The sequence below is a fragment of the Xiphophorus maculatus genome, chromosome 23 (genome assembly GCF_002775205.1).
Source record: "Xiphophorus maculatus strain JP 163 A chromosome 23, X_maculatus-5.0-male, whole genome shotgun sequence".
In the NCBI taxonomy this organism is placed as follows: domain Eukaryota; kingdom Metazoa; phylum Chordata; class Actinopteri; order Cyprinodontiformes; family Poeciliidae; genus Xiphophorus; species Xiphophorus maculatus.
The window spans coordinates 786277-813637 of NC_036465.1; the positions used below are offsets into that span (position 1 = coordinate 786277).

At 43.4% G+C, this 27361-nt stretch overlaps 1 protein-coding gene across 2 annotated transcripts in view; it reads right to left on the bottom strand.

Annotated features, from left to right (window-relative positions):
* Positions 1–780: 780 nt before the first annotated feature.
* Positions 781–27361, bottom strand: part of LOC102223201 (slit homolog 3 protein-like) — a 195960-nt gene continuing 169379 nt past the window's right edge. The window contains exons 18-39 of one of the 2 annotated variants that reach the window (XR_002752286.1): positions 26003–26146; positions 23305–23468; positions 19262–19394; positions 18597–18665; positions 18425–18496; positions 18063–18134; positions 15391–15462; positions 15194–15276; positions 15041–15121; positions 14104–14228; positions 12546–12643; positions 11764–11903; positions 11361–11454; positions 10368–10505; positions 7892–8132; positions 7575–7705; positions 5233–5387; positions 4357–4502; positions 3829–3986; positions 3056–3240; positions 2638–2983; positions 781–2432 (exon numbers count right to left, since the gene is read on the bottom strand). Coding sequence is in view for 1 of the 2 variants with exons in the window: in XM_023328681.1 (XP_023184449.1) it covers positions 2730–2983; positions 3056–3240; positions 3829–3986; positions 4357–4502; positions 5233–5387; positions 7575–7705; positions 7892–8132; positions 10368–10505; positions 11361–11454; positions 11764–11903; positions 12546–12643; positions 14104–14228; positions 15041–15121; positions 15194–15276; positions 15391–15462; positions 18063–18134; positions 18425–18496; positions 18597–18665; positions 19262–19394; positions 23305–23468; positions 26003–26146 (2755 nt within the window). In the remaining variant the exon portion in view is untranslated. Of the gene's footprint in view, positions 2984–3055; positions 3241–3828; positions 3987–4356; positions 4503–5232; positions 5388–7574; positions 7706–7891; positions 8133–10367; positions 10506–11360; positions 11455–11763; positions 11904–12545; positions 12644–14103; positions 14229–15040; positions 15122–15193; positions 15277–15390; positions 15463–18062; positions 18135–18424; positions 18497–18596; positions 18666–19261; positions 19395–23304; positions 23469–26002; positions 26147–27361 lie in introns of both variants that reach the window. The other variant, XM_023328681.1, reaches the window with a different exon arrangement.

Consider the following 27361-nt stretch of genomic DNA (forward strand, 5'->3'; position numbering starts at 1 on the left):
CAGCTCTGTGACGTCAGAGAGCTTCAGCAAAGTGAAGAATGTCTTCTGGTTTTTATCTAAAACTAAATCATCAGGATGAAAATCTAGAGGAAAGAGACAGCAGCAACACGAGAAGCCAATGCTCAGCAGGTCATCTGAAGGGCAAAGGTCATTCCTTTGAAGACAAAAACGTCCAGAGTTTGGACAGGAAGACATTTTGACTCACAGCTCACCTTGAGACGTGTACGGAGCAGCTTTAGTGCTAAAAGTAAGAGTCTTGTCCACCAATGGATACTTACTTAACACAGGAGAATAAAACCATCAAAATACTGATCTGTTTGCTGATAGGCCAACGGTAACTTAGCAACCAGAACTGGTAACTGAGCAGATGAGGAGGCGAGTACTAGCTAGCATTAGCTTTGTAGAGGCTGGACATCAACTGGACTGTGTTCTTCCTCTGTTGGCCATTAGCATGGATAGCTTAGCATTAGCAGTAGATATGGTGGCGTTAGCCTTGCACAGGCTAACAACTACCATGAATAGGCTGGATCTGCCAATAGCACTGGCTAATGTTAGCCTTAGCTGGTGCAGGTAGACATGTGACTTTGACGGCCTCATTAGTGACCTCTACTGGCCTGTCAGTGAAAAACCACGTTAAATCTTTAAACTCAGCAGAAGCAGAAAAAAAGGTGAATTTCATAAAAATGTATCCAGTTCTGAATAAAAACATTTCCACCCAGAATAACTTCCACCTTCACGGATCAACAAACTGCATTTTGACGTCAGACACCGACGACTTCGCTGGTTTCAATAAACGTTTAATTCCAACATTCAATTAAACCATCAGTTATAATCACATAATTAATGAAATGTAACCCACGAGCTTCACAGGTGAGAGTACAGATCCGTTTAGTTACTGTCAACTAGTAGCTGAGGTTTACTCTGTTCACAATGAACCTTTATCATAAGGCAGGGTGCGATGGGCGGGGCCATGGAGTGGGCGGAGCCACGTGTAGGAGGAGTTAGAGTGGGAGGAGTCAGATCTGTGTCTGGGATGGCTGGAGGGGGCAGAAGAAGGAAGAAGTAGTGCTGCAGGTTTAGTCGCTCAAGGTTCGATGTAAACAAAACTAAAAACATTCCAGTAGTTCCAAGATGGCCGCCCTATTACACGTCCTGTATGAAGCTACTGTCCAGTGGAGGAAGAGGAGGAGTCATGACAGGAGCTGCTGGTGTTTGGTAAAACTGGGGTTGGCTCTCCACCCGGGCAGAGGGGCAGCCTGTGGTCTACACAAAACATGTTCCTTACATTTTTTGCACAAAACAATTCTTAGGTCATTTTACTTCTGTGAGCTTTTTTAGGGCACCGTCACTTTAAATCCAAATAAGCTGCTGCTGGCCACGCCCCCAACTCAAAGTTTACCCTCAGCTGAAAATGGCTGGAAAGCACCGTGCATCTTTGAAAAGCAGAAGTAGAGCCTCCTACACAAATAACAAGAGTGTGAAATATTATTAAACTTTATTTTGGTTGTAGCTCAAATTTTATTAGCTTATTTATACGAGTCAAATTTCTTAATAGCTTGTTTTGATGTCGTGTCTTTACAAAATATAAAATAAAAACCAGCTGGTATCGGAATGGACCTCAGCTCTGGTTGCTAGGTAATGGGGCGGGAGTTCTCTGGGTTGCTAGGTAACAGGGCAGTGCCTGCTGATTGGCTCATTTTCAAGACACTGAAAAACCTAAAATTATTGTAAAAATAAACCAGCTGGGTTTTTTTAGCGTTTGGTCGTTTTTTAGAAGTAGCAGAAACAAAAGTGGAAAAAAAAAACGTTCAAATTGTGAATCTTTAACAGTTTCCCATTTAGAGACAGAATCCATTTTGTTTCTGTGGTGTCAGGCTGAGAGGAAGAGGAGGAGGAAGAGGAGTTTCACATTCATCGTTACGCTGCTGGATCGGTTTCAGAACCACCGATCCGGTTCAGTCCAGTTCGGTCCGGGTCGGCAGAACCTCGGAAACATCCAAGCCATCCACAGCAGCTGGACAGGACAGAAAACATCTGACTGCAGAAAGGCACAGAAGAAGAAGAGCTGGTTTCCATGGCGATAAGGCGACTGCAGGTGGTTCTGGTCAGGCGGACCTGCTGGATCCCTGAGGAGGAATCTCTGATTGACCTCCAATAATTCATCTATTAATCTGATAAAAACTGAATCTGGTTCACAACCTCGACTCGATCCTCAGAGGAAGAAAGAGATGCTCATAGAAAGTTGAGTGGAAGGAAAAAATGCAAAAGAAACTGAGCCTTGAGAGGAGTTTGGAGGAGACTGGACTGCAGCTGAGGTCAGAGGTCAGAGGGGTCCAGTGTGAAGGAGATCTGGGTGCAGACACCTGGTTTGGCCTGTGGGCGCAGCGGTCCGAGTCCTGGTGGGCGGAGCCTCTTCTCACATTGACGTCATGCTAATACATCAGGATCGTTTGGTTAGAGGAAATATTGATAAAGATTTACATTAAAACTTTTAAATTCAGATACTTTAAGGAATGTTAATCTAGTTTATTACAAAGGTAGAAAATATTTTTATACTATGAAACATTAAAAACAACTTATGAGTTCTTTTATCATCTTAGAAAAATCCATAATAAAAATAAGTTCTATGTTTCTCACATATATTTTACAATATATTTTCTCTGAGTGTCTGTTCTGCTCGTCCAGGGCCGCTCCTGTGGTGGGCGTGGCCTACATCTGGTGGGCGGGGCCTACAGCGGGCACCGGCCGCAGCCGCACTCCAGGGCCGTCTCCAGCTCCTCTGAGTACGACGACCCGTCCGTGCAGCGGAACGCCACCTTCCGCCGGCGCGTCTTGGTGACGCCACAGCAGACGCCGGGCGGCGCCGCTGCCTGGCAGGACCGGGGACACGCCACGCGCGGCACCCTGCTGGTGGAGGTGCAGGTCCGCATGGCCTGGTGCCGCTTCAGCTGCTCCCGCAGCGTCTCGCCCTGACAGCGCAGCTCTGCAGCAGGGGAGGGACAGGCGGTGAGGCGCTGGATCGGAGTTCGGCAGGGTCAGAGGTCGGCGGGCTTACCTGTGTTGCAGGTGGGTCCGGTGAAGCCCGGCTCGCAGTGGCAGACCAGAACCCCGGACTCGGATGTCCGGCACTCTCCGTGGGCGCAGCTGCAGCCAGGGCGGTCGCAGGACGGGCCCTGGTAGCCGTCAGCGCAGCGGCAGCTGTAGGCCTGCGCCGTGGCAACGCAGGTACCATGGACACACCTGGAGGGGCGGGTTAGAGTCAGCTGCTAATTGCTGATTTAAAGGGCCGGTGTCATGTTTTCCTGGCTTCCTTCAGTTGTTATAAAAATGCTAAATGTATCAAAAATGGCTTAAAATAAATGTTACTTTCTGTTTTACGGTCTTCAAATTGGGCATCTGTCTCTTTAAAAACTCTTCCTGAAGCTCTGCCTCCAGGAAGTCGTCCCAACATGGCTCCTCTGTTAACCCGTTAATGTTTTTACCAATGCTGCTCTGAGCAGCAGCTCAGCTGATGCTAATTGTTGCTGGCTAATCTGTAGGAGCTGAGTAGGGGAGGAGCTGTGCCTCAAAGGCGGGGCTAGGGCCACCCTGGCGTTTAGCAGCTGAATGGTTGCCATGGAGATTAAAGGAATGAACATGAATGAACCAAAACAAAACTCCAGGTTTGTTTCTGATGAAGGAATAATGATAAAACATGATGGAAACGTGATACCGGCCCTTTAAGACAGAGACGATGCTAAATATTCTGCCCAAACTTTTCCTCATTCAGTCACATTTCGATTTAGTAGAAACCGACCCAACCGGACCGGACAAGACGGACCGGCTCACCTGATGTTCTGACAGGGGTCGCTGGCCGTAGTCTCGTCACACAGCGCCCCCATCCGGCCCGGAGGGCAGCTGCAGGTGACCCCGGTCTGACCTCCCTCCCTGCAGGCTCCAGCTGCGCACACACTACAAGCGTGGCACCCGACCAGAACCGCCGGGCCCTGGACAAACGCTTCAGTTAACTTTATTTAGAAAGCAACGATTCACAACTGGTCACCAGATAAAATCAGAATTTCGACAAACACTGTTAAAATTCTCAGGAAAAAGAAAAAAATTTGTTTGATGTCAAAATTGTAAGGAAAAATGTTGAATTCTAATATTAATTTCTTATTAAAATACAAATTCAGATATTAAATTAATTCTGTCTTAAATTAAACTCACAGTTTGAGTTTAATGTCAAAATTTTGTGAAAAGTTTTAATTCTTAGGTTAAAGTCAGAATCCACATCAGTGATGGGTGGAGTTAAACCAGAGGATGTTTTCTTAGCAGAGGTCAGAGGTCAGGGGCCGATGATGGTGCGCTCGGTCTGACCTTGCCCGGCGGTTCTGCTGCGGTTCTGAAGCTCAGGTCCTGCATCTCTCCGTTGATCCGAACGTTGTGGATGCAGCCATCGAAACCCGGAGGAGGACGCTCCGGGCCGGGACGCAGCCCTGAGGCCGCCACCAGGGGGGGCACTCCTGAGAACACGCAGTGCAAAGATCAGCCTGAGGAAAAGCCTGATGACCTCAGACTCTCCTCTGAAACTATTATGAGACAAACAGCAAAGAGCCAAAGAATAAAAAATTTAAGATTAAAAAGTCCAAATTATGAAATAAAAATCTGAATTTTGGAGGGAAAAAATGTCAGAATTCAGAGAAAAAAGTAAAAATTGTGAGAAAAAAGTTATAATTTTTAAAGTCAAATTTTGAGAATAAAGTTTGCATGATTTTTGTTGATCTATTTTTCTTTTCAGGAATTCTGGGTCAAACAGATCTACAGACAGGTTTTCATCTTAAATGTAAAATATTTCTTTTGCGGGGCGTGCTGTGGTGGCGCAGCGGGTTAGCACGCCCCACGTTTGGAGGCCTTAGTCCTCGACGCGGACGTCGCGGGTTCGACTCCCGGTCCCGGCGACCTTTGCCGCATGTCCTCCCCCCTCTCCTCGCCCTCCTTCCTGTCAGCCTACTGTGGAAAAAATACGAGCCACTAGCGCCGCAAAAACTCTTCAGAGAAAAAAAAAAAAAAAATTCTTTTGCACAGTTTTGGTTTAATTATTTTTTGGCCAATCGACCTTCGGAGTCTGAATATTCCAGTTAGCGATTAATCGATTAGCTGGTGATTATTTCCTCCACACTGCCGCCCCCTGCTGGAGCGCAGTGAGAACTGCAACCTGGACAAATGCAGCTGTGTGTGTGTGTGTGTGTGTACCGCCGATGTAGAGCTGGGTGTTGTGGTCGACGGAGGGCTGGCGGCCCAGCTTGCCCAGACTCTTGGGGGCGCCGTTGTCCACCACCAGGCTGAGTGAGCGGTTCTGGATCAGCAGCTCTACGGTGTGGAAGAGTCCATCGCTGACCGACTCCACACTGAAACACACACACACACACACACACACGCACGTCACATTTGAAGACATGGAAACATGAATCATTTGGTTTTCACCGTTGAATTCATTTGTGTCCAAGTGTTCATAAAACAGGATGTGATGAACCAGCTGCGGATGTGAACGTGTGATTACTTCCTTTATGATGGTGTAAATGTGAAGTTTCTAGCTGAGAGCAACAGACATGCTCATAGTTTCCATTAGCAACCATGTCACTAAATAATGGACGGTCCTCCTTTGAGGCGGACTCGCACCGTCCTAGTCAAAGTTCTTCTCTTCATGCCTGCAGCAGCAGATCCTCCAGGAACATTTTCCAGTCTGCTGCTGTGACACCACCTGTCCACCAGGGGGCGGTGTGTTCGATCCCTGCAGCAGGAACCCTGCAGAGCATCTGGACCTGAGAACAGCTAGCTATTCGCTAACGCTGCTTTCCTCCCACTTCACCGTCTGCACGGTTGGTTCTGGGTGTCAATACTTTCTGCTGATTCTGCAGCAACGTTGTGTGTGGATACAAACATGAACATTAGCATGCTAACCTCTCAGGTTGCATGATTCTTATGTTTCCCCTTAACTACTTGAATTTCAAGATGGCAGTCATTTTTGAGCCAGTTATTGCCATGAAATGTTTCCCACCTTCATAACTTGGATGAACTTTATGTCTCGTCGTGTTTATAAAACTTTAACGTGACAAAATGCAGAAGAATCAGAAACTGAGGATTTTACTGTTCCTCAGTAAAAGGAGAAGAGCGACATTAGCGTTAGCTTCTACTTATCTTTTTGTCTAGCAGTTTACCGTTAGTTTCTGCTAACTTTTTAGCATGCTAAACAGTTTAGTGTTAGTTATTAGCTTATGCTGTTTTGTGTTTAGCGGTTTAATATTAGCTTCTGGTACTTTTTTAAATGTGCTTTGTAGTTTAGTGTTAGCATAGCTAAGATTCTTGCTTAGTGAACCTAAAAACTGGTAATAACTATGGCTGATTTTAGAAAAAACATATTTTCTCCAATACAATCATGGCAGCCATTTTGAATTTTTTAGTGGCCAACAGATTTTCTGTTCTAAAATGAATTCTTCTTTCTGCACAAGAAAGATTTTCTCATATATTCAATTATCTGCAGCTCTATCATATGAAGATGGTGAAAAAGGAAAACCTTCCTCCCACTCATCCCTCCATCATCATCATCAGTTCTTCCCTCCACTGTTTGCTGATGAACAACAGTAGCTGTTCTCTCTGCGACCTGATGGGAGATTAGCGTGACATTTACTAAAGGGCAACCTATTAATGCACAGCACACAACACACACACGCACGTACACACCCCTACACGCCCACAAACACACACGTCTGTAAAATTCAGCTTGATTTAAAGCAGAACTCACAATTTCATCAAGATGGTTCTGTCTCAGGAATCAGGTAAAATATGTAACCAATTAGTTTAGAGGAAGAAAAATTACTTTATTCATCCCAGCAGGGAAATTATTTCGCAGTTACAGCAAGAATTTTTTATACACAGATTAACACACACAGGACAGGCAGGCAGGCAGCCAGCTGAGCCGGAGGACATTTTGAAGGAGGACATGCGGCAAAGGTCGTCGGGAGTCGAACCCGCGACGTCCGCGGGTCTAAGGCCTCCAAATGTGGCGTGCTAACCTGCTGCGCCACCACAGCAGTAAATAAAGTATTTATTAATAAGTAAATAAATATCCAACCACTTCATATGGAATTTGTTGAATTTTAGCAACGATGATTTATTCAAAAAACCATAACACTAAGAAATAATAATAGTTATTCTGATAAATAGACCAGTAACCAAAAATCCCTCAAAAACTATAAAAGGTTTAAATCACCAGCTCTTACCAGGGCTGGTTACACAAAACCAAAAGGTTAGCTTCACTAACCGCTGATACGCAGCTACGCTAATGCTACACCGCTAAACACATAAGAAAGATTAGCAGAAGCTAGCACTTAGCTGCTAAAAACACCAAAGCACCAGAGTTTTTAGCAGACCTTCCTGGTCTGAGACTCGCTAAAATCCTCAGTTTCTGATTCTGCTGCTTTTTATCACGTTAACGTTTTATGAGTTCATCCAAGTCCTGACCAGGGGAACCTTTACAGAAATAACTGGTTTAAAAGAGCTGGCGCTCAGGTAGACGGTCGGCCAAGTGAGCTCACCTGTAGACGGTGGTGGGCGGGTAGTGGGTGATGTCATAAATGAGGCGGATGTGTCCCTGGTACAGCTCCAGCGCCAGCGGGTCGAGGTCGTCCTTATACAGCAGGACGCCGTTGTCCTTATCAGTGGCCACCTGGAGGAGAGAACGCTGCTGATCAATACGACCGATTAATCAATAAACCGAGAGAAAACTCATAACTTCACTTCAAATCAACAGACGGTCCAGCCGGGTGGCGGCAGCATCATGCTGTGGGCTCATCTCAAGCCAACCCATTGGAAACCCATTCTGCTGCAGACAAAGGTCAAAGGTCAGCCCCACCTGCAGTGAAATATGTGCCGTCGGTCGCAGCTTGGTACCGTGCAGCTCCACGAACCCGTCTCGACCCAGGAAGTGGACGGTGGAGATTTTGTCGCACTTGTTGCCGTAGTAACCAGGTATGCAGCGGCAGATGGGTTCCCCGGCAACCAGTAGGCAGTGGCCGCCATTCTGGCACTCTGATTGGTCGCAGGGGCTGGTCTGCAGCAAGATCATTGGTGGAGGGTTCTCACAGAACAGCCCACTGGGAAAGAGGGGGCAGGAAGTGAGGTCGGACATTTCAGAATAAAAGGACTCAAATCTGAATGAAACTTCATGGAGTTTATCAATAAAACAGATAAATTATAAAAAGCTTTTAAATAAGTTTTCAAACTTTGGAGATAAAAACAAAATAAAACAGTTTTAATTCACTATTTTATATAATTTATTACTGCTACTAATATCTGTGATAGTCTTTTATCAACAGCAGCGACAAGTTAACAAAAATACAAAATCATTTTCTGTTCTGTAATGTCTCTTACATACAAAGGGTTTTTTTACAGCCACTAAAAAACAAAGTCATAACTTTATTCTCTTTATTTTAACTTCATTCTTGTATGACTTTATTGTCATTTTTTATTTTAATTATTTAAGTTTTGGTAGTATTGTGCTAATACTGGTGATACAAAGTAAAAAAAAAGGTTCCTGCCAAGTTTTCTGATATTAAAAATAAATAATGGTTAATTTTAACTGACCAAAAAAAAAGAAGAAAAAAAAGATCAGATTAACTTCAGAAAGAGAGAAAATTTATCTGTTTATTATCTTTAAATAGCTGGTTTTAATTATAAATACAATATTGACTTTTAATCAAATGTTAGATTTCACTTTACTACCAAACTTTCCAGTTTGGTAGTAAAGTAGTTTTACAGAACAATCTCCTTCCAAGCCTTGAAACGCCTCATTGAAACACTGATCGGTCTCTGAAAGTCCAATTAGACGCAATTTTAAATAAAATACAGTAAAAATATTTTTAAAAACAAATAAAACTTTTAATTTGATCCACAAAATTTTTTGTTTCTCTGCTTCTCTCACCGCCTGTTGCTGATGAATTAGTTTCACTCTCGGCAGCTGTAATTAACCACATGGTGCTGTGCACACACACACGCACACACACACACACACACACACACACGCGCGCGCGTGCGCGCACGTTTGCGTGACTACCTTTGTGGGGACTTTCCATTGACTTCCATTCATTTCTACAGCCCAACCCTCATCCTAACTCTAACCAAAACTCAATTCACACCAATTCACACATCGCTGTCTGGTGAGGGACTTTGCTCTCTGGTGTCACACAAACCACCTGGAACTCAACACCGCTAAGACGAAGGAGCTGGTTATAGACTTTGGGAGGTCCAGACCAAAGCTGAGACCAGTCGCATTAGAGGGAACTGAGGTTGAGGTTGTGGACTCCTACAAATACCTCGGGCTGTGGCTGGACAGTAAACTGGATTGGTCAAAACACACTAGCCACCTGTATGGGAAAGTGCAGAGCAGGATGTACTTCCTGAGGAGACTGCGGTCCTTTAACATCTGCAGCAAACTGCTCTGGATGTTCTACCAGTCTGTGATTGCCAGTGTCCTCTTCTACACCGTGGTGTGCTGGGGAGGCAGCATATCCAAGAAGGACACGTCCAGACTGGACAAACTGACCAGGCGTGCCGGCTCTGTGGTCGGCATGAAGCTGGACTCTCTGGTGACGGTGGCAGAGGCGAGGACACTGAACAAACTGCTGGACATCATGAACGATAGCAGCCACCCTCTACACGCCGTCATCAGCAGCCAGAGGAGCCGGTTCAGTAACAGACTGCTGCTTCCCAAGTGCCGGACCAATAGATTTAAGAACTCTTTTGTCCCCCATGCCTTCAGACTGTACAATTCCTCACTGGGGGGGGGAGGTGACACAGGACAGAGGGTGGAAGGAGTAGTGACCCCTTGTATTTTTCTCCATACTTATCAGGTCAAACCACATAGTGCAATACGATATCACTGGTCAATCTATCCGCCAAATTATTATATTTTTTTGTGTTGTATTTATATTTACTTATATTCTATATTCTTATTCCTTGTTTCTTGCATAATTTAAGGTTTTTCTTGCATAATTTAAGGTTTTGGTTACTCACATTTGGTGTGTACCTTAGTATTTAATTTGTATTTTTGTATTCTTTTGCACTTTTGCTTACTGTGTGTTATCTTTGTTTTTTGCCTGGGAGCTGCTGGTAACTTCAATTTCCTGAGGGAGTCTTCCCAAGGGATCAATAAAGTACAAGTCTAAGTCTAGTAATAAATCTGACCCCTGACCAGGCTCCGGTCCCCACAGCGTAGTGTGTCAAGAAAATGGTCCCCACAAGGTACTACAAACAAACGAGCACACACACACACACACACACACACACACACACACACACACACACACACACACACACACACACAGGTTCACCTGAAGCCCTCCTTGCAGACGCAGGTGTATCCGTTAATGGCGTCCACACACTCGGCTCCATGCTGGCATTTGTTCTCCAGACAGTCGTCGTAGTCCAGCTCACAGTGCTGGCCCACGAAGCCCGGCGGACACTCGCACCTGGTTACACACCAGAAGGTCAAAGGCCAATGAACAGCCAGCATCGGAGGACGAGAAAACACGATGTCTGAGGAGTAGTTTCTCTTTACTGTGGATTTTCTGTGGTTCTGATCCGACTTTACAGCCGTATCGGGTCAAACGTACGACCGTTTTATAAAACGGCAAAATGCGACTGATGCTGACTCCAAAACTAGTGCAACAGAAAAACGATGCACAGAAATGGATGCAAAAGGAAAATTAGTAAAAATGGCAAAAACAGCATAAATCACGGCTGACGCCACCAAACTGGAGTCCTCCAGGCCACTAGGGGGAGTCGACAACCAAACCGTACGGGACTAGAAGTTCGGTGAAGACAGGAAGTCCAGAATAAGGTTGGAGAAAGAAAAACATTTTTATCTTTTACAATTTTATAGCAGAGCAGCATTTATCCACAGGTAATAAAATTCAAAAAAGATTTTTATTCTGATTCTCTCCTTCCGACAACATGAAGGACGCTCAGATTATCAGGATGACTCCAAACATAATCAGAAATTTTCCTCCGATCTAAAATATCCAACATGACCACTGAGGTCAAACGAGGTCGCAGCCTGTTGAACGACAGCCAATCAGAAAGCGAGGAGATGTAAACATGGAGAAGAATCCAAAGTACAGGTTGTTTGTTTGTTTGTTTAATTGTTTGTTTGCATAATTCGTGTTTTCAGCTACGAACCCTGGAATTAAGTTCCTGTATGTAAACTTCTGACCCGGAAAGTTTTGTTCTGAGGGAAATAAAACAGGAAGTGACCTCGCTGCTCCAGCCTTCTCCTCCAGCACATGACCTTGGTGACCTTTGACCCCTCGTGGAGCCGGCCTCACCTGTAGCCGCGGCCGACTTGGACGCACTTGGAGTCATGCTGACACGGGTCGAAGCCGGCGAGACACGGGTCCACCACCTCGTCACACAGGTCACCTGGGGGGCAGAGAGACTCAGGGGTCAAAGGTCAGAGGCTTCACAGACAGAGGGCAGAGCAGCAAGTCTGCGTGACCGCCTCCACTTTCAGCCACTGGGACACCAACATGTCCAAAGGGTCAAAGGTCAGCAGACAGGAAGTTGGACCTGAGGAAAAAACTTTCAGGAATAGTTCAGGAACATAGACGTTTTTCCAACTTCCTGGATTTGAGCGAATTGAGATTCTGATGATGGACAGAAACCTGACCTCTGACCCCAGACCTGCTGGTCTGACCTGGAGCTGCTAACTGTGTGTGTGTGTGTGTGTACCGCTGTAGTTGGGCGGGCACAGACAGGTGTAGTTGTTGACGCCGTCGATGCAGGTGGAGTTGTTCTCACAGTCGTTGTCGTCGCAATCATCAGGATTTATCTCACAGCGCGGACCCTCGAAGCCTGGCGGACACACACAACTGCACACGCACCCAAACACACACAGGAACACGCACACACACACACACACACACAAACACACACAGGAACACGCCCACACACACACACACACACACACAGGAACACGCCCACACACACACACACACACACACAGGAACACGCCCACACACACACACAAACACACACAGGAACACGCCCACACACACACAAGTTTGTATTTCTACCAGCGCTGGACGATACGGCTGTATAACCGATGATATTAGCGTTTCCTATCAGTCGATATCGATAATCATTGATAATATTTTGTCATGTAATACCGAATGCTGCCACCTGGTGGCGTTACTGCTCCTGGTTTATATTCATTTCTCCACATCGTTGTTTTTTATTTTTTAGTTGTTACTCAGGAACTAATCAGTAACACGGTTACTGTACAGGTTGTTGCTAGGCAACCAAAGAATGAGTGAGTTAGTTGATGCTACCAGCTAGCTTAGCTCACATTGAGAGGCCTTTCCTCTGCCTACACCTCCCAGAATGCTGTGCGGTTCTGGATCAGAGTTCAGTGAATATTTTATCAGATCTATTCAAAATAAAATTCAAAAATACTTTATTGATTCTAAAGAGAAATGGATCAGAACCTCCGATTGGTCGACTCCGAGCCGTACCTGAACTGGTCGTCCCGTCCAGGTGGGATGTGGCAGGTTCCTCCATTATGACACGGGAAGCTGATGCAGGCGTTGATGGCCACCTCACAGTCCTGACCCTGAGAGACGGGGAGGACGGGGGGACGGAGGGAACGAGGAGGACAGGAAGACGCAGAGAGAGACAGGAAGTGGCGTTAGCAGCAGCTTCCTCCACTTCTTCATCCAGAATCTCATATTTTCCGTCTACATAATCTTTAATCACATCTTTGTTCTGGTTCTGGTCCAGGTTCTGGTTTCTTCCTATTTTAATTCAGTTTTTCCTCTCTGCTGTCGCCCCCTGCTGGTCCCAGAGGGACGTGACTCCAACGTTCTGAGTTCAGACTTTAATGTCTTCCAGAAAGGCTAATAAACGTTTCAGGCTTGATAAAGTGCATGGAGTTGGTCCAGAAGCTCAGGCAGCCGATGAAACTCATAACAAAGATTAACGAGGCCATAAATCACAGAGATACAGGAAAATATTCTCTGGACTATCAGGGAAAACATGCGCAGAGTTTGGATTTCTGACCAACTTTCAGTCTGGAAAAGTTCAGAAACACAGGAGCCGTCATGAAGCAGAAGCTGCACATTTTAAACTCTTATTTTTAAAATCAAACATCCACTTTCATTACAGTTTTAGTTCAGAGAGAAAAGGGAAAAATATCTGAAAGTTCATATTAACCAGTTAATATGATTGGAGGCTCCTTTATGTAGATTACCTGTGAGCTTTAATTTGAAAGGTCAACTGCAGTTGATGTGTTGTGTTTAGATCAATTGATAAGTTGGAACCTAATTCCTCAATAATCTAACAATGAGAGGTTAAAGCTTTTAATCTGAAAGGTATGGATGAGTTTCAAATGTCAGATTTTGTCCCTCTAATAACATCATTCTCACAAATTAAATTAATAAAGTTTATAAATACAGTACAGATATAACTAAAACCTAATATTACATTAAACACGAAACTGTAGAAAGTTACAGGAATAAAACTGTAACGCTGCACCGATCCGTTGGAATGATAAAACAATTCTGTATGTTTTTTTAAACCAAAATTTATTTGGATAATCATTCTGCTCTGAAAAACATAAAACCGCCAGAATTTACCAGAAAGCATCAGGAAATGATCAGCAACCAGGTGAAACTTAAAGAAATGATCATTAAACATCTTAAATTATTCAGAAATAATAATTCAAATTCCAACATTTCTGAGCAAAAAGCTTAGAAAGAAACATGAGTGATGAGAAGTTAGGATGAAAACTTTGAGAGAAACAGAGGCATGTGAAGGAAACCCAGAATTAGCAGATTATGTTGGATTATGAATGTTTGACTGTCATGGACTAAATATTTTACTGGAGTTTATTATCGGATCCTTGTTGATGTAAAAACAGTTTTCTGTCAATAATTTGGATTTTGTTTTGACCAAAACGTGAAACTGATTAGAATCCATCAGTGGAACGTCAATAATCTGAGTTCGTTAACGTTTAACATGTAACTTCAGAACGTTTTGTCCCAATAGGGAGCTAACAGGCTAACAGTTTCTCACCTTGAACCCGAACGGACAGGTGCAGCGGTAGGAGCCTGCAGCGCCGGAGACGCAGGTGCCGTTGTTCCTGCAGGGAGCTGACAGGCAGGGGGCGCACTTCGACATCAGACTGATGTCCACAGGACCTGGATGTTACAGGAAGAGGAAGAGGAGGATCAGAGCTGCAACCCGAGGAAACGGGAAAACGCTGCGTCTGGTCAGCGAATGGAAAGAGGAACGTATCCTGCTTCAGTTCAACTCATCAACATCTTTAATCCTGGAAACATCTGGAATAAAGTTTGACATTTTCTATCAAGAGAAAAATCCATATTTTACGTCAGCAGTTGTCTGAGCTTTAATTTCAGCCAGTTTATAGAAATGATATAACTATAACTCTGCGCTAGTTTTGACGCTGAAGGAAAAAAAATTATTTTCTGTTTTTTTTCTAGAAAATGTCTGCGATTAATCTCAAAACTTCAGACGTTTTTTGGCAGAAGTTTCCTCCTCCTTTAATTGTTTTCTATCTACAATGGACCTAATACGCCGTAGGAGTTGTCCTCCATTTTGTAACTAGACAGGAAAACATGCCGTCGCCACGGAGACGATACTAGAACGTACGCATGAGCTGAAAGAACCAAAACAGAGAAAATAACAAAACCAGCCTCATCTTTGTTGAAAGAAAACATTTGGAGTCGTTTTGGTTTTTACTGAATTCAAGGTTTGGAAAACAAAGATTGGGAAATTCAGGAACGCCGCTAATGGGCGGAGCTAAGCTACGAGCTCTGGGATTGGTCAGAAGTTTATGAGCGTGTTTTATGCAGAAATGTTTCTCTTCTACTGGTCCGGTTCCACTTCCCTGTTTTTGAACTGCAGGCGACATGAAAATGGAGCTTTAATCCGACGCAGTGAGGAATTACGTAGATTTTAACAAGTTTTCGCAAAATAAATAACACCTCACCTTTACACTGGAACCTGTTGAGCGGCGTGGTGAGCAGCAGCCTGTCGGCCATGTCTGCAGGTCCGGCACAGCGAGCGATGCCTGCAACAACAGCGCCACACCTGGTCAGATTTGGGCACTACACCACAGGTGTGTTGACAGCTGATTGGTTACCGGGTTCCTTGAAGCCGGCCTTGACCCACTGAGACAGCCAGCGCAGGTCGCAGTTACAGTACAGCGGGTTGGCGCCGAGGGCTCTGTGCAGCAAACACACCGTCAGGACCAGGTTACACACACACACACACACACACGCACACACACACACACACACACACACACACACACACACACAGAGTGAGAGCGACACCTACAGGTGGGACAGGGAGGTGAGGTGGCCAAACGCGCCTTCGGGGATGGTTGAAAGGTCGTTTCCATGGAGAGTCCTGAAGACGAGAGGCAGGAATGGAAACATGATCAGTCAGACCTGCAGTTCATGTTAGATAAGATTTATTTATCATTGTCATCAACAGATTACAACGAGATTGAGATTTGCTCGACTCGAGTTAAAATGCAGGTTATGTGTATATACATAATATACAATATACATATACATACAGTACATACATAAAAAACATAAAGAAATAAATAGTACAAAATGAGAAATAAATAGACATCAGAAGATGGTTGCAGCGCCTGGAGGTGTCGCAACAGAATTTACATGTCATATTGTTGTAGAGAAATAATAATCAATAGGAACAAAGGAATACATTCCCACCAAGAAACTTTTGACACATTTCCAAGATTTTTCTAGACAATTTCTGAGATTAATCTCAAAATTTCAGAGTTTTTGTTGACAATTTTTGACTTTTCAAACACTTTGCGAGTTTCTTGGTAGAAATGTTATTCTTCCATGTAGGGCAGGCCCAACACGTCCATATTTTATTCTTTTCATATTTTATTTTTCTATTCTATTTTAATTTAATTTAGTTTAATAATGTGAGAAAACCACAATTTTCTGTTTAATTTGGTGGTATTTAATACAGCTGACACAAAATGATGATAAAATATTATGAAGAATTTATGCCTTGTTCATGGAACAGCAGGCGGCCATCTTGATAGAAGAGAAAATGGCCACCAATTAAAACTTGCATCTCTACAACAAACAGAGTTTTATTAGTGAGGATGTTGTGTGTGTGTGTGTGTGTGTTTAATGAAAGTTTTGTCTCTGCGGACAGCAGAATGTTTCCTGCTGTAAACTGGTTCACGTTCCATCAGAGCGCAGGGACAGCTATCAAACCGGCACCAGCAGAGCTCTGTGTATGTGTGTGTGGGTGTGTGTGTGTGCATGAAGGTCAGCCTGCTCCAGTCTGCTCTGTGGGTGTGTTTCTAATGTCTTTAAGTGTTCCTGTGTGTTTGTGTAAGGTGGTCTAACAGCCCTGCACTAGCCTCGCCCACAGGGGGTTCTGGGTAATGAGGAAGTGACAGTGATGACTGCCTGGCAACCAGTTGCTATGCGGGGGCAGAGAGGGATCAGTCCCCACGGCAACATCAACTAAAATGAAAGGAAGGAAGCATGAAAGAATAAAAAAATCTGCAGTAAACTTCTCCAAGGTGAAATGCTTCATGAGATGCAGTCGATAGGCGGAGGAAAGGCCACAAACACGTCCGCTTTCAAGGGGGCGGAGCCACAAACACGTCCGCTTTCAAGGGGGCGGAGCCACAAACACGTCCGCTTTCAAGGGGGCGGAGCCACAAACACGTCCGCTTTCAAGGGGGCGGAGCCACAAACACGTCCGCTTTCAGGGGGGGGGAGCCAGAAAGACTTTTACTCGTTACTGCTGGTTTAGCACTAGAGTAGCTAAGATTCTTGTTTAGCAAATTACTGGTTAGTAAATCTAATGTTTTGGTTAGCTGTGGCTAATAACTATTACTGACTATCAATATTTTAATTCCTCAGTAAAAGTCTGACACCAAGTAAAAATCTCAGCTGCTTGTTCTGATGCAGAACAAATGATGCAAACACAAAGACGCTTTTATGCAGAGATAATGTGATAAAATCAGGATTTAACTCGATTTAACTTGCATTATAGATACATGCATATTTATTACTGGATTAAATTAACTTAAAAATGAAGTCAATGGAAAATATAAAAACCTAATAATTCGGTAAGTTGTGTGAGAAAGTGCAGTGGTTTGTGTCTGTAGCGGAGGTGTGGGGGGTCAGCGAGCTTCTGAGACGGAGGGCGGACAACCGGATGGATGACGGAGCGCGAGTGCAGCTGAACGCCGATCCATCACGTCTGACCGGGTGGAGGAGGGATGGATGGACCTCCACCTGCTCCAGCACCAGAGACGCTCTAAGCTGCATAATTAACATTCCTGCTGTTTTTCTGCCCTGATATGATGTATTGTAAATAATCTGTCTTCTACAATGTTTAATAAACATGCTCATTTTGGAGATTTTTTTAAATATGGGGTAAAACTAAAAGAAAACAATGTTTGGGTTATTTAGTTTATCATATTATTGATACATTTATAAATGTCACAGCTCCAAACCACATATTGAGTTAGCTCAGAGCTAGCTTATTATTTAGCAAACTCAAAGCTAAACATTAGCATAAGGCTAAATTTTTAGTGTGAATTAAATATTTAGTTGATAAACTAATTAGTTTGTTAAATAAAAGTTCAGTTTGAAACATTTCTAAATGAACGAACATCATGGTGAAAATCTGGCTTTGGGAATGAAGCCCGTTTCTGACTGTGTGACCAGCGGCAGCATCATGCTGGTGGAAATCAGCTGAACGTCATTTCCATCGCGAGTTCAAATGTCCGTTTATAAATTCTGCTCAGTATTTTCTCTTGTATTGTTGTATGTTAAATTATTACTATTATTGTTAATATTATTTATTTCTATATTGTTTTAACACCGTGTGAACCTTTATACCTGAAGCTGCTATTATGCCTGAATTTCCTGCAGGACAATAAAGGTTGTTTCTATTCTACTCTATTCTATTTCAATCTATTCTCTGCAGTTGTGACTCACAGCAGGCGCAGCGAGCGCAGTCCGTCGAAGGCGTGGAGCGGGACGCAGCGGATCTGGTTGTAGCTCAGGATGCTGAAGGAAACACAAATAAAACTCACGATTTTCTCAGGAACAAAAACATCTGAAGGCCGACTGGATTTCCTTTAGGGGAATCAGAGAAAAGGGACTGAAAATGAATAATTTTAAAACCAAGTTTAATGTTTGTCTGTTGCATAAAATCTGTGATGATTTTAGGCCGGGATTTAAAAAGCAGTCCAGGAAGTTGTTTCTATTTAATACGACATAAAAACCAAAAATGTCACCAGAAAATGAAATTCTCAGCAGGTTGGTCAAAGTTCAGCCTGATCCTGCAGGAAACTTACAGCGTGGCCAGCTGAGTCATGTTGCTGAAGGTGAAGGGAGCCACTGTGCTGATGCTGTTGTTGCTCAAATCCCTGTCAACAAACACAGTAGAGTCAGCAACCAGCCAGCAGGGGGGGGCAGTGAGCCTAGCAGCATGCTGGGGTGGGATGGAGGGCAGGGGGGGTTACATACACCAGGGAGAGCTGCTTCAGGGCGGCCAGCTCCTTCGGAACCGACGACAGCTGGTTCCCCTCCAGGTACCTGACAGGAAACAAGCCGGGATCATTTCTGCTCTACATGGGCCGACTTCACAGCCTGCTGGCTTCAGAACCTCCATAAACATTAATAACGGTTTATAACGGTTAATAATTGTTTATGACAGCTAATAGCGGTTAATAACGGTTTATAATGGTTAATAACTGTCATTAATAACTGTCCTAGCTGTTAATAACTAAAAATAATCAAGTCTGAAATCATATTTCTTTCACTCAACTCGAGCTCGAGTCTCAAAGTCAAGCCTCTGACAGTTTTCAAAATTTAATCGTCACCAAGCAATCAGAAATAAAATGTTATTCTTCTCGAGTTATTCTTGATGAAACCATCAGACATGGTTTCCTGGATCTTGCTGATCCTCCTCAGGTCAGAAGTAGGTCATGTGGACAGAATGATGGAGTATCTTCTCCAGGCTGATCAATACCTAATCACTGCTATTGACCCAGCAGCCCCGGCCCATTTCACAGCTGCTCTGCTGCTGCGTGGTTCTGGTTCTGCCTCAGAGCAATAACTCATGATTACTGCTGCAGGTTTCCAGACCCGACTCTGGTTTACTGAAAACACGTCTGCTCCAGCCCACTCACAGCTCCGTGGTGTCCTTGGGGATGCCCTTGGGCAGCGCGTGCAGGCCGCGGTTGCTGCAGCGCACCACTCCGTCTGAGCATGTGCAGACGTCAGGGCAACCAGACGCAGGAAGGCAGCCATTTTCCTCGCCACCTGGACAGAGAGAGGAGACTGGTGAGAGGAAAACAGATCCACCGGTCCACAGCTCCGAGTCTAAACCTGAAACTAGAAAAATGTTATTTTACTGAGGAATTATTAATGACATCATGAAGAAACAACATTTATTTGGCTCATATCTGCAGCCAGCTGTAGGAAAAACTGCAACCTGTGGTGACTAGATGTTCCTCTGAAGGAAAGTTTACATTTTAAATAAATTAATGTTTCCAAACAAAATTAAAATAATTTTTTTTAATCCAAAGCTTAAATTCAGAAGGAAAAACACAGCAGCTCTTTAAAAAATAGATCTATATAAATATTTGTGTCACTGCTGGATGAGGTCGTATTTAACTGTGACCTGATTGGTTCTGTTAGAGTAAAACGGGTCGCCACAGCAGAACCTCCCTTCCTAAACAAACAACTGCATTTTCACATATAGATTCACAATTTGACATTTTGAAAAAATTAATTTGCTTAATGAAAACAATTTTAAAAAAACGTTTGTTTTTTGATAAAAAAGGATGAGATACTGTAGCTTTTAGTTTATTTCTCAAAACTGAAAGGAGACTTTTCACATGACCAACAGGATGTTACTACTGGAGGAAACCACAAAGAAGACAACGACAGGAAGTGGCTGGAGGACGATGGAGCTGCATGTTTTCTAATGACTCATGTGAACAAACTTATTCACATGTGATTTTAATTGTGTTTCTTATTTAATGGAAACACTGCAGTTACATTAGCAGAATATTGACAAAGTTTTGCAAACATTTATAATGAAATGCAGCTTCTGTCTCTTATTTAAATACAACCTGTTTATTGTGGGTCTAAATCTGAAGAAATGGGGCATATCCTGTGAAACTTTATTTCATGTCCATAAAGCATGTTTTCAGTTTCTGATGGTTTGTGTGTGTGTGTGTGTGTGTGTGTGTGTGTGTGACAGGTGTAAAACTCTCAGTGTCCTGCCTGCAGCATCAGGACCAGGTGTTTTTATTGTCTGTACTTATTTTTTTTTTTTTGTAATTCAAATTTTTTTATTGATTTTCTGAAAATTATCTCACATAAAACACAAATACAGAACAAAAAAAAACAAAAAAGGCTGGTGCACCACCCCCCGCCCCCCAACACCCAGGGTACAGTCATATATTATATGTATATTACAGTGTCAATTCAAAAACATTCAGTAGTTGAGAGAAAGGTAATTGTCTGGGAAAATCAGACTTCATCCAGATACATTACTCGAAGCCATAGTTCTTTTCAATGAGTCCCAAAAGCTATCCCATTCCATGTCCCTGTTCCCATCCATGTTGTTGAGCATGACTTCATAAGAAGCTGTATCCGTCATTGATTTAATCCACTCATTTAGCTCGGGACACTTTGTGGTCTTCCAATGTCTTAAGATGATCCTGCAGGCTGTCACCAGACCGACCATCACAACTGCAAAAGCTCCTTTTGGGGTGTTTGGCATTTGAGATCGGTCTCCCAGTAAACACAGTTCTGGAGTCTGAGAGATCTCTGAGCCAAGCCATGCACTCAGAGCCTCCAAGATTTTAATCCAAAATGGTGAAACCAGAGAGCATTCCCAGAAACAATGCAAATATGTGCCCACTTCTTTCTTACATTTCCAACACCTATTGTTTGACATTATTTTCAATTGTCTGTACTTATTGATCTGCAGATGAAGGTTAAACGTTCTATATCTCATCTAAGTTATAAATTAATGTCACTAATTAACATTTGAAGCAGTAATTAATGTCTGTATCTGTTAGCTAACTGAAGCTAACTGCAGCATAGCTGCTCCAGACAAACAGAAGGAGCCGCTGTAGTTTGACAAGTTCTCTGCTCCTTAAACTGGTAAGTCTGTCCGCATACGGCACATTTGCTTTTTAAGACGTTGTGGTTGTAATGATCACTCATTCACACAAACAGACTGATTGCAATCACTCAGCCTCTGATAAAAGGCTCAGAGATGAATGCTGCTGTTGCTCTTGGCTGCAGCCTCTTCCAGCTCCGGCGTTCGGTCGGCAGCACGGCTCTGGTGGCGAACGCGAGCCGCCCAACCGCCGTCCCAAACGTAAAACAGCCCAGTGGAAACCATAATGAAGGATAATGAGAGCTGGAAGTTGAGCCAATCACAACACGACTGGAACTGGAGTTTATGCGTAATCTAAAAACGGAAAGCTTACAGCCTCCATGTCGTTTCCCTGTGTTTGAAACTCCATCATGTGAATGAGACACTCAGGACAAACATTGCTCTTCATCAGGCCTGCAGCTTCCAGCAATCCATTAATCTATCAATTCTGGAGATTAATCGATTATTCATCAGAATAATCTACTATTTTATCGGTTATTCTGATTTGTTGATTAAACGTCAGAATAATGTATATTTTTTATCAATTATTCTGATGACTAATCGACTATTTGTCAGAAAAATGGCACATTCTGACGATAAATTGATTAATCGTCAGAATAAATCATTGTTCTGTCAATAATCAATGATTATTCATCAGAATAATCAAATAATACATTACTCTGATGATTAATTGAATTTAAAAAAATTTATTTGATTTGAATTCCTAACATTCAAAACCAGGATTCCTCTCATCATTTGGATGCATCTTTTACAGATAAAGTCATATTTTGTTTTAATATTTATATATTTTGTTCAGTTTGGATTTTACTGCTCTGGTCTTTTTGGATTCCCGTTAATTAATTGATTACTAAATCAGTTGATGATCAATCTAAATGATTAATCACGATTAATCGTTTCAGCCCTGCTCCTCATGTCGTCGTCCTGCGTTCGCTGCTCCCTCCGGCCGTTTCGTCGTCGTGGTTTTATAGTCAAGCTGATTTCTAAATGTGGGATAAATGTTCACTTCTGGCTGACGAGGGCGCCGTCTGTGAACGTGAGTCTGATCTGCAGCGTGGCGCTCAGGAGACCAGGGCAGCTGCTGCCTGCGGCTGACTCACACTACACTAATTGAACTAACATCTCAATGTGCGCTAAATATCTTCTCACAAATTCAATTAACTTTACCTTTCCCCCGGCTGCATCTGGACACCTTAACGGCCGTTTCAGCTCACTAAAAATAGACCCGGTGTGTGTGTGTGTGTGTGTGTGTGTGTGTGTGTGTGTGTGTGTGTGTGTGTGTGGAGCACACTGTGGTGGACAGTGTGTTTGTCTTCAGACCTCTGACTGTTGGTCCGGAGCCAGTGAACAATCGATTTCATGTTGCTGCTGATCCAGATCTGTGATTTCTACGACCTGAGCCATGAAACAAAGGTCAAACAAAACGCCTCATTTTCACTTTGCATTAAGGATTTACTGCGCTCCTCCTTCATGGCATTACGTTTTATTTTAGCAGGATGAGAAGGATTTAAGGTTGGTCATTAGGCTGGGCTGATTTAAGGGTTCAAGGTGGGACGGATTTATGAGAAGGTCTGAGAAAAATTCTGGTTTCTACAGGAACCAGCCCAATAAATCTCCAAAACCATTTCCTGGAAACGGAAACAGGAAGTTAGAAAAGTTTCACCTTCTACAAGAACGCTGAAGAATTTAAATTAAAATCAGTTACAACATTTAATTTCCCTTTGAGGCCAATAAAGTATTTCTGATTTGAAATTCAACAAACAACAAAAGCTGACGAGCAGAGAGAGGGATGGATGGTTGGATCAGATTTTCGGCTTTTAAGGTTTTTGGCTCTTGAGATTCTTGGAAACTTTAATTTTTCTTTTCATGTTTGACTTTCGTACCATTTAACGAGAAAAGTTCAGGTTTCCTTCCTGAAGCGTTTCAGGGTAGTGGACAGCATTAGCATAATTAGCATCATTAGCATTAGCAACATTAACATCATCCTCATAATTAGCATCATTAGCATCCTTAGCATTAGCATGCCTGGCGTCTGACCGTCACAGGTGAAGTCGGGCGTGGCTACGTCCTGGATGGGGATCTCCTTCAGGAAACCGGGCCTGTGGCAGCGCGGGTTCCCGCTCACCACCCGGGTCTTCTTCAGCCACTGGCCCAGCCAGGCCAGGTGGCAGTCGCACACGTACGGGTTGGACAGCAGGTTACTGTGGACGGGAAGGGGTCAGAGGTCAGGAAAAAACTCAACTTGATTCCATCCAAAGCTCCATTCAGAAATAACATCCCATAATAGAGAGATTAGCTCGTAAAATTTGGATCTGCAAACATAAATGTATCTGAGAAGAGAGAATGGAAGTTCGTCCTCCCCTCATCGCCTCTTTCTCTTTGTTTCTGTTTCTAAACAGAAAATGTTCAGATCCATTCAACCTGAAAGGGCGACAGCAGCCAATCAGCAGCAGCGGCTGGAGCGCGCGCAGTTTGATGCTGCAGCTGAATTTATTACTGGTTTCAGTTCTGAAAAACCTGAACAGAACCAGAAGGTTCTGACTCAGATACTTACATTCAGACTAAAAGCAAAGGAATGGGAATCTAACATAAAAATGCAGAATAGCTTAAAATTTGTGGATTTAATTGAACACATTCACGTTTTTCCAACATTTTCTGTGGCGATGGGAAAAAAATCTAAAATGTTTCTGTATTTATGATTAAAAACTGTTTTATCTATGCTAGTTTTCCTCAGCAGTGTGTGCTGAAATAAAGCACTTTGAAATGTCTTGCTGCTGAAATGTGCTATACAAATAAAATTTGATTGATTGATTGAAATATAATCTGAATTATTTACACATTTCCACCAACTGATTCTCATTAACTGTGAATTTCCTGTCAGCTTTTCTCTGATAGTGACACAGAAAGGAAGCCAACCAGCCAATCATGTCTGGTTGCTAGGGAAACAATAACAAACATTTGGCCAATCAGTATCGCTGAAATTGTTGCCTGGGATATTAAAATGGGGGAAGTTTTGTGTTGTCATGGTGATAAAGTTTTCCAGATGGCCACTTAGCTACAGCTTCTGTTTCATTAGCATTAGCTTCCATATTGCTTTGTTCAGCTGCAGCTGTTTTAATCAGGTAAGAACTTTACTGGGTTTATATGATGCTTCTACTGCTGTGGTTAGCAGGAAGCTAGTCCTGCTGTGGTTAGCATTAAGCTAATGCCGCTGTGGTTAGCATGAAGCTAATACTGCTGTGGTTAGCATGAAGCTAGTCCTGCTGTGGTTAGCATGAAGCTAATGCTGCTGTGGTTAGCATGAAGCTAATGCTGCTTTGGTTAGCATTAAGCTAATACTGCTGTGGTTAGCATTAAGCTAGTCCTGCTGTGGTTAGCATGAAGCTATTACTGCTGTGGTTAGCAGGAAGCTAGTCCTGCTGAGGTTAGCATGAAGCTAATACTGCTGTGGTTAGCATGAAGCTAATACTGCTGGGGTTAGCATGAAGCTAGTCCTGCTGTAATTAGCATGAAGCTAGTCCTGCTGTGGTTAGCATTAAGCTAATACTGCTGTGATTAGCATGAAGCTAGTCCTGCTGTGGTTAGCATGAGGCTAATACTGCTGTGGTTAGCATGAAGCTAGTCCTGCTGTAATTAGCATGAAGCTAGTCCTGCTGTAATTAGCATGAGGCTAATACTGCTGTGGTTAGCATGAAGCTAGTCCTGCTGTAATTAGCATGAAGCTAGTCCTGCTGTGGTTAGCATGAGGCTAATACTGCTGTGGTTAGCATGAAGCTAGTCCTGCTGTGGTTAGCATGAGGCTAGTCCTGCTGTGGTTAGCATGAAGCTAGTCCTGCTGTGGTTAGCATGAAGCTAGTCCTGCTGTGGTTAGCATGAAGCTAGTCCTGCTGTGGTTAGCATGAGGCTAATACTGTTGATCTGTTGACACTGATATAATAATTAAATATTCTGCAGTAAAGCCCCTAAAGGTTATTTTCTTTGTGAATAATGTTCCTGTTTGTGTGGTTTCCCTCGACGCTGCGCTTCGCTCTGCGCTGACGGGACCGAAGGTCAGGTCACAGGGCGGATCGACACCATGGGGCAGATTAATCATATTCATAATTCAGGAACTTTCCGTGTATGAAGTCAGAGCGATGAAGCAAGCTTTGGACCAAAATCGTTTAAGTGGAACCATTAAAAGAAAACGCTGCGGGTCAGAACTGGGTGCTGGTCGCATTGGACCCGGAGTCCGGCCCAAACCAACAAACATTTCCTCATTCTGCTCCAAAAACAGGTAAAAAGCAGATTAAAACAGATTAAGAAGAGACTATAAACTGGATGTGAAGTTTCTACCAGCCAGCCTCCATCTGGTTAAGATGAAGTTTGTATCTTCATCTTAACTGAAACCAAACCAGCCTGATCTGAAACCTTCCTCCTCCTCCTCTTCCTCACATCCTAACCAATCAAATCAGATCAATTAGTTTAATAATCCAGCAGGTCATTCAGCAGCAGCTGAGCTCGGCGTCAGCAGGACAAAACCACACTGCAGCTCCAGTGTGTGTGTGTGTGTGTGTGTGTGTGTGTGTGTAGATACTTTGATAACAAATGTCCTGGGATTCTAGCCAACAGACTCGATGAAGATGAGCATCTGTGAGGAAGATGATTTCCACAGAGAAACGTGCAGCAATAACAAGCTGTGTGTGAGAGAGATGCAGAGCAGCAGGTGAGGATGAGGAGGGTGAGGAAGGTGACTCACATGGTGGAGAGCGAGTGCAGGGTGGCGAAGGCCCCCGGGGCGATGCTGGAGATCCGGTTGTCGTAGAGGGAGAGGAGGCGCACCGAGCTCAGGCCACTGAAGGTCCCGTTATCGATGCAGCTGATCTGGTTGCTGCGCAGCATGCTGCACACACACACACACACACACACACACACACACACACACACACACACACACACACACACACACACACACACACACACACACACACACACAGTTTACAAAACCACTTCATCAGATTTTTCTACAGATCATTTCTGACATAATCATATTTTTATAGTTTATTAGAATAAAGTTTTTAAAATAATCCCAGATCAATTTAATCTGTGATCAATGTGTGAATCTCCCAGCATTCCTTGCTCTCAGATTTCCTCGTTTCTCATTGGCTGATGTTTCAAATCTTCCCAAGCAGAAAAATCTCATGAATTTCACATGTGAAACCAGGAAATGCATGAAAGATACACATGTGGCTCACAAACTTTCACATATAAACGGACATGTGTGTCTGGATCTGAGACGCAGCGCCTCAACGACGTAAACTGCTTGTGTGGGGAAAAAAATAATTTCTCATTTTTTTGAAAGGTTAATAAATAGATTCATAAAGATAAACATAAAGGATATCAATTATTTGAACATGTTTATAAATGCATGACATAGCTGCAGTTTTCTGTATAAATTACTGTTTTAATTGATTTCAGTTAATGAACATGTTTTCTCCACTTCAGTTTTTGTTAGTTTTATTTCATTATAATAACGTTGTGTTTCCCTCGATTCTGACGACTGGCAGTAATTATTTCACTGAAATGATTCAGGACAAATTCAGGAGATTTGATCTGAGATGATGTCATCCTGGACAGGAAGAGCGCTGTCGGCCATGACGGCCCGGAACATGACATCATCAAGGAGAGTAAGTGAGTTAGTTAGCATTAGCCATCTCTGGACAGGCTAACCAGGTTAGCGGGGCTATTACTGGAGCAGGAGCCTCTTAACATAATACAGAAACCGCCATGATGGCATTAGGGACTCATTAGTCTGTATATATGTACATGATAGCATTACAGAGTCACACACACACACACACACACACACACTCTGGGCCTTAATTGGACGGTGTGTGGGGGTCAGGCGTGTCCCTCTGGTTTCTGTCTCTGTTCTTCCTGTGAGGACAGGAGCTGCTGCAGGAACCAGCGCCATTCAAAATGGTGTCAAAATTAACAAAAATGGCTGAAAGGAAACATCAAATCAAACGAGATGTTTTTCAAACAGCAAGCCATTTTATTTAGGGGTGCAACGATTTATCGGTGCCGATCTCCTTAATGTTGGGAGATCGGTGATCAG